Source organism: Triticum aestivum, chromosome 6B (genome assembly GCF_018294505.1).
Source record: "Triticum aestivum cultivar Chinese Spring chromosome 6B, IWGSC CS RefSeq v2.1, whole genome shotgun sequence".
NCBI classification, from domain to species: Eukaryota; Viridiplantae; Streptophyta; class Magnoliopsida; order Poales; family Poaceae; genus Triticum; species Triticum aestivum.
The window spans coordinates 687677870-687684540 of NC_057810.1; the positions used below are offsets into that span (position 1 = coordinate 687677870).

At 44.1% G+C, this 6671-nt stretch overlaps 1 protein-coding gene across 1 annotated transcript; it reads left to right on the forward strand.

The window, feature by feature from the left end:
- The first annotated feature begins 2214 nt into the window (after nt 1-2214).
- On the forward strand, nt 2215-5621 carry LOC123139256 (cyclin-B1-2). The gene is made up of 4 exons (XM_044559053.1): nt 2215-2429; nt 2526-2626; nt 4439-4536; nt 5240-5621. Exons 1-4 carry the CDS (start codon nt 2298-2300, stop codon nt 5338-5340), a joined length of 432 nt encoding a protein of 143 aa, XP_044414988.1. The 5' UTR covers nt 2215-2297; the 3' UTR covers nt 5341-5621.
- The last annotated feature ends 1050 nt before the right edge of the window (nt 5622-6671 follow it).

The following is a 6671-nucleotide window of genomic DNA, read 5'->3' on the forward strand; positions in this document are numbered from 1 at the left end:
TCTAATGTCCATAGTCAGAAACCATGACTATCTGTCGACCAACGAGCTAGTCAACTAGAGGCTCACTAGGGACATGTTATGGTCTATGTATTCACACGTGTATTACGATTTTCGAATAATACAGTTATAGCATGAATAAAAGACAATTATCATGAACAAGGAAATATAATAATAACCCTTTTATTATTGCCTCTAGGGCATATTTCCAACACTTAATGTGTTCTAAGTGGCTCATTGAAGTAGAGATGTCGTTCTGCTGAACATCTTTTGAAGAACGCACCTATATGAGTCTGATTGTTAAACGTCGCAATCTATGAGAGTAGGGTTCTCTCTAGTAAACTCATGAAAGGTCTTGGAGTATGACGCATAAGCTCCACCGGCGGGGAAGACCCACGATTGCCACGTATCGGTCAAGGCTTTATGTGAAGTTAGATTTTCAGAAAACTTGCAGTTCAAGGCCCAGTCCACTGTTCAAGTTGCTTACTAGTGTAGCATAGAGTTCTAGGTGGAAGTTTAACTTAATAGTCTCCACTGCAGTACCGATATATAAAATAGTGTTTTGGAACCAAGGGCAAATTTTGTGTGCCTCTGGGATCTGATGGGGGATTGCTGAAATTTAGTGTATTTTGGGACAACCCAATAACTATTTCAAAAATTCTTAAATAAATCCCAGAGGCCCACTTAGCCCATTTGTGCAAGGCAAGGGATACTACTAAAGTTTAGTCCCACATTGCTAGTTTGGTGGGAGTTGGACCTCCTTATAAGGGAGGTTCTTTCCCCACTTGTATGAGCATGAGAACAAGAGGGATATCCACGCGCGCTCCTCCTCCGCCGCTCGCCTCACCACGCCACGCCTCGCCTCGTCATGACACGAGTTGCGGGAATGAGCTGAGCCGATGTCTAAATTTTTGCCACGCACTACGGGTATACGAAAGGTCACTAGGGATCTGGAAAGTTTTTGTTGTAGTGGATATTGAATACGAACGCTACACCCTTCGGCTGCTGCCTGTTCGTTTTGTCTTTCGTGTTCCCTTCAGTTCCCGGCGCAGCCTCTCGCCTCCTTCTCTCGCGTCTATAAAAGGGAGGTCGCTCCTCTCAGAGAGACGCACCAGAACTACTCCTTCCTCTCGCCATCAGTTCCATCTCTGAGCTGCTGTTGTCTTCCTCATCCCGGCTTGTGGCGTGCACCGCACGTCGGGACAGTAGGCCTCCGAAACCACACCTTTTGAGTCCTGTACGGGAGAAGGATGATAAGGTTTTTGGGGAGCGCTCAGCGCGACTACTGGCTGCTTCATCACGGACGATCTGGTATCCGACGACTACTTCCCCGACGTCCACGACCTCCTCAACGACATGGCTGGCGAGGACACCGACCCCAAGTCCAGCGCTTCTGTTGCTGCTGTCAAGTATGTGTTTTCCTCCTTTCCATTAGAGGTCCTGCTACAGTTCCTTGTTCTAATATTTGCCCTAGATATGCTAGACTCTATTTCATATATGCAACTTGCTATACTGTCTGCTCTAGATATGTTTAGTTACAGTCCATATATGAAGATGTTGTTTACTTCTCTTTGTCAAATCGCATGGCTTGCTTTATCACTATTATACTAGTCATGCTTTATCTAGTATTTCTGTTAATAAAATCATTCGGTAAATTGCTCATATTTCCAACATCACATTTGTAAGTATTTTCTAAAGACAAATCTGATTATACTATCTTATGATGGAGGTTTCGATAGTAATAATAATAATAAAAAGAAGAAAAACAGCCAAACTTAGTATTTGCACTAATGGAGGTCCCATCGAGCGGCATATATGGGTTCTAATGTAGGAGGGACACGCAGTTTGGAATTGGGTTAGACGAATGTTGTAAATGTAGGGTCAATGGCAAATAAATTTTGGACCCTGATAAATCCCGAATGCTCTGGATTTGACCATGGAAAAACAAATGTTTTTGATGGCAATTTCAGTGACGCGAGGATGACAAGTTTAATTGTTAAGCATGGCAACTTGATGCTTTTCTCGCAAAAAAAAACATGCTCCGTGTATTTTTTGCCAGAAAATTGCCGTCCGTGTCACTAAAAAAATAAAGATGTTTTTTCTTTTGTGTGTGTGCGAGCGTAGCGGTAGCTGGGCCGGCCCAAGCGAGTTGGACGCCCAGCCGGACACGGCCGCAAGCAATATATCGCCCAGCCCCAGCCTGCTCCTCCCTTTCTTCTTCACAAAGAAAGAAACCACGACCCCAAGACAAGAGAGAGAGCAGGGAGAGAGGAAAAAAAAGAGGCTCAGCAGCGGCGGCGATGGCGAGCGGCGGCGGCCCGATGACGAAGAAGGAGCTCGGCGAGACCCACGACGTCCTCCGCTTCGGCGTCAACGACAGCGTCCGCGGCGACCTCGCGCCGGCGCACCCCGTCCAGGCCACCATCCACAAGGTAAACCCTCCCCCCTCCCCGATCCGCCCCCCGTTCGTTCCCCCAAACCCTAGCGCGCGCTGAATCCGAGTTTTTTGTTCGTGTGTGGGCGTGCAGGAGGCCAAGTTCTGGGAGGAGAAGAAGAAGTTCGGGACGGAGGCCATCTACGGATCCGCCTTCAACATCCGCAGGGATCTCGACGCCCAGATCCTCTCCAGGTACCAGCCCGTTCGCTCCCCCGCCGCCCCCCTCCTTTCCCCTCCCGGGAAGCTAGAATCCTGCTCTAGGTCTCGGCCAGCTTCAGCGGCATCCATCATCTGGCCGCTGGAATTTGATTGAGGGCGTCTAGAGGAATTTTGGGTCAGATTGCGATGAACCGGTAGATTTCATAAATGCGCAAGTAGGATTCTCTTTGCCGAACTCTGTCGTTTTCTTGATGGCATCAGCAGAAGAAAGGTTTGAAACACGGGTTTGCTCTTGTAGCTAGCAGCAGGCCTTGCTGTTTTCGGTACAGGCTCACATCAAGGGGCATATTGCTTTATCAGTTGTACCCGGAATGCATGCCAATGTAAGTTCTAGTTCTAGTGGAGCGCACAACTCCAGTCAGAAACAAATAAAAGACTCTGGCCCAACAAAAGGAACGAGAAGATTCAGTGAAAATTACACTGAATGGACAGTGGCATGACGATTATGCATAATAAAACTGTGATGAGAAAAACTGAATGGGGTACTTAAGGGCACATCAGTTCGGATGGTTATGCAAACCATTGAGCCAAAGGCATACAAATAAAGATATCATAAACATTAATTTTGAAATGGCTAGCAATTCAGGCTTCCAGCAAAACCAACCCATGGTCAGTTTGACAGGTTCCAACAGCGCTGCAAGTGTTACAGTTGGAAAACTGAAGTAATGTTAGCCTCAATAATAGGCATATGCATTATTTCCTCTGTTAGCTTTGCAAACTTGCTTAAACAAAATGCCAACTAAATTTGCATACATAAATATCTATTTAGGTATACCATCTCCCATCCTAGTATGGTAGTAATACCTGAAGACTGCCTGCATGACTGGATTCAGTGTCCTCCCAATCCTGATATTGTATATCCTTCTACCAGTTCTTGAATTTCTGAAGAAAATATAGGCTTCCATGGGGGATACATTTTCCCTGATTTATCATGTTTAATTGCCTTGTTCTTCTATGGATATGAAAGTGGAACAATCGAAGGTCCAGTAATACATCAAGAAATGGGTTGGTCCATGCATGTTCAGAGGTCATGAGTATGCATACATCCTGGTGAACTTTTCACTCTGTCAAGTAGAATGTGACATAACTGATTACTGCGTTCCAAATAGGAGATACAAACGAATCATGCAGCTTCAGGAATACTGGTAGAATGAAGTACTAAAGCAATCATCTCCACATATGCAGGAATCTCACAGTATTCATTATCCCATCAACACTCCAAACTGGCAGAGATGTAATTGGTTTGTCTTATGATATAGAACTTCAACAAGCTCACATTGACCATGAGCTGCTGCTAGTTCTATTGCAATTGACCATGCTATATCATAGAACAGAACATAATATGCTATATGATTCAGGATGAAAAAGATAAAGTGGTCAACATCATCAAATCATAAAAAAAAGACTGAAAATGCTGTAAGAAAACAAGATATTCTTGAATTGATCCCAGTGGCAGTAAGAGTCCTAGATACTGCTAAATGAACTTCATTTGAGAGCATAAACGTTAGTAAACAGAGAGACATGACATCCTACAGTTACCTGGTCAGGGATGTAAGGGTTGGCTTTAGCCAATCTATCGGCCTCTAGCAAAACCTGGACAAAGTCAATTAAAGCTTTTCTTAAAGGAGTTAATCAAGAGTGTTTTCCATTTTGTTTCTACACTTTTGAATGTCGCTTGTCCTTGTCTTCAGTTTTTTTCTTCTTAAAAATATATAGGCGATAAGCCCTTTTGACTTCGCTGCTGCCTTACACAAAGAGTTTGATTGATGACTTCTGTGTTTCCAGGTTCCAAAGGCCCCCAGGTGCATTGCCATCATCTATGCTAGGATATGAGGCGATGACAGGTTCCTTGGATGATTTTGGATTTGAAGATTACCTTAACTGTAAGGATTGCCATCCTTCTCTGTCAATCAATATTTTGCTTGCTGCTTCATAACTCTGCAAGCTTTTGTGCAAACTTGCCAGTTATGACTTATGAATTGATTGGTCGGAGTTAGGAAGCTGTTATGGGCATTAGTTTCTTTGCTCACAGTGGAACGCACTTGAGTAAAATTTATATTGATCTGATGGGGTTTGATCCTGGGACACACAGACACAAGTTCTTGGGAAATCATGATACGTTCTATTAAAATGGTTCTGTTGCTAATTTTCTGTACTTCTCGCTAGTTACATCTAGCATAGAGTTTGTGCTTTATTTAGAATATATAATACTCGCAGAGATCATTATTATAACTATATTTACAAGGTAGGTCGCTAATGGGTCTCGATCTATTTTTGAGGAATCTCTTCAATAACCAACAACAAAGTGTTCCACAATTTTGTCAACCAAGCTTGCGCCCCTAAGTTTTAACTGCCTTAGCCAGGCATATGCTTTCCATGGCAAAGAGTGCAGCCTGTACATCAATGATCGTCTGTGCTTTCCACTTATGAATTATGAGTTCTGCTGCGATACTTGAGAAAATAGCTTTCAGCGCAAAGTTTACCCGTGCAAGCTCCTAACCCGTTCCTTGTGTCGTTTACATTGCTGCTAGAAATGTCCTGCGGTGCTTGTGTTGATTAGTTCTTGTTTCCTTGCCCACTTTGCAGTGCCCCAAGACTCTGACAGCCTCCGCATACCGGACATGCACCACGGGATGGAGGTCCGCCTTGGCCTGTCGAAGGGGCCTGTCTGCCCCAGTTTCAATTGATTCCCACCCATGTATTAGTCTTGTGATGCGTTGTGCTCCCCGTCCAGCATCTATACCAGTCACTAGACTGTATCATGGATTTGCGAAACGTGACAACTAAATTTGGTATTGCGTCAGTTTGAATTCCTTAACTTCGATCGTACTGTCGCTGTGTTTTCAGTTTTGGACCTCTATTTATTTGCTTGTCGTTCTCTGTTTCTGGGCATTCCTGTTCTGTAGTCTATTGTACTATAAGTAAGCAAGGCCAATGGATCTTCCTGTTGGTTCATATCCTTTTTCTAGTCAAGCTGTACGAAAGTTCATCAGGCTTCTTTGCTCTGCTTTGTGAGCATTTTTTTTTATTTGGACCTCAGAACTTCATTCATTCATGAACAAACATAAACAGGGTGACATCATTGACAAGCAGAACACAAGGCAGGGCCAAGCACGCCGCGCAAAGCCATGATACCCCAAAGCTTTCAGAGGTGGTTATGCAAAAGCCATGAGAGGCTTCCAAGCATCGGCATAAGCCATCACGACGTACGGTTCACGACGTACGGTGGTACGACGACCGGAGCGCATGGCGGCGAAGCCATGGGCGGCAAGTCGTTAACCAACAAGACAAAATAAATCATAATGTTCAGTAATAGTACTAGTATTGTACTCCCTCCGTTTCTAAATGTAAGTCTTTTTAGAGATTTCACTACAAACTACATACGGGTGTATATAGACATATTTTAGAGTGTAGATTCATTCATTTTGCTTCGTATGTAGTTCATAGTCGATTCTCTAAAACGACTTACATTTAGGAACGGAAGAAGTACTTTTGAAATGGATGTTCAGTAATCAGTGGTGCTACTGGCTAACAATTGTGCAGGCCTGGATTTGCTTGACCTGTAGCGAGAAGCCTTGCTTGCATGAGACGCCCCGGATGACACTAATTGAGCCCATCATTGCCACTTGGAAAAGAAAGCCTCTAGTCATCTAGGCTCCATCCTATTAGCTTTACACTAGAAAACACAGGCTAAGCTGCTCTCCTAGCCTGAAAATTGCAGAATAATTGCCTCTTTTCCAACACATTTTCTACAATAACATAAGATAGCGAAGGCCACAATGGAGGAGACAGGGCCCCCGGGGTTCTTGCCTCTTGTGGATTGGTCTTATAACCGAAAAGGTCATTAGAATTGGTAGTGGATTGTTACTTTTCAATTATGGTGCCTTCTTTTGGAGGAGGGACTCGAGGTCAGGTGTAGCAGTTGCATGAGAGGATCGGAGGCAGTGGTCAACTTGTCACCAACTAATTATTTAACGTTTGTTCCATTCTTGTGTTCATCCTAAACAGGCAAGGCCAG

Coding starts and splice junctions, on each gene's coding strand:
- LOC123139256 (XM_044559053.1), top strand. CDS start 2,298: ATGGCGAGCGGCGGCGGCCCGATGACGAAGAAGGAGCTCGGCGAGACC. Junction 2,430..2,525: donor TCCAGGCCACCATCCACAAG/GTAAACCCTCCC, acceptor GTGGGCGTGCAG/GAGGCCAAGTTCTGGGAGGA. Junction 2,627..4,438: donor GACGCCCAGATCCTCTCCAG/GTACCAGCCCGT, acceptor CTGTGTTTCCAG/GTTCCAAAGGCCCCCAGGTG.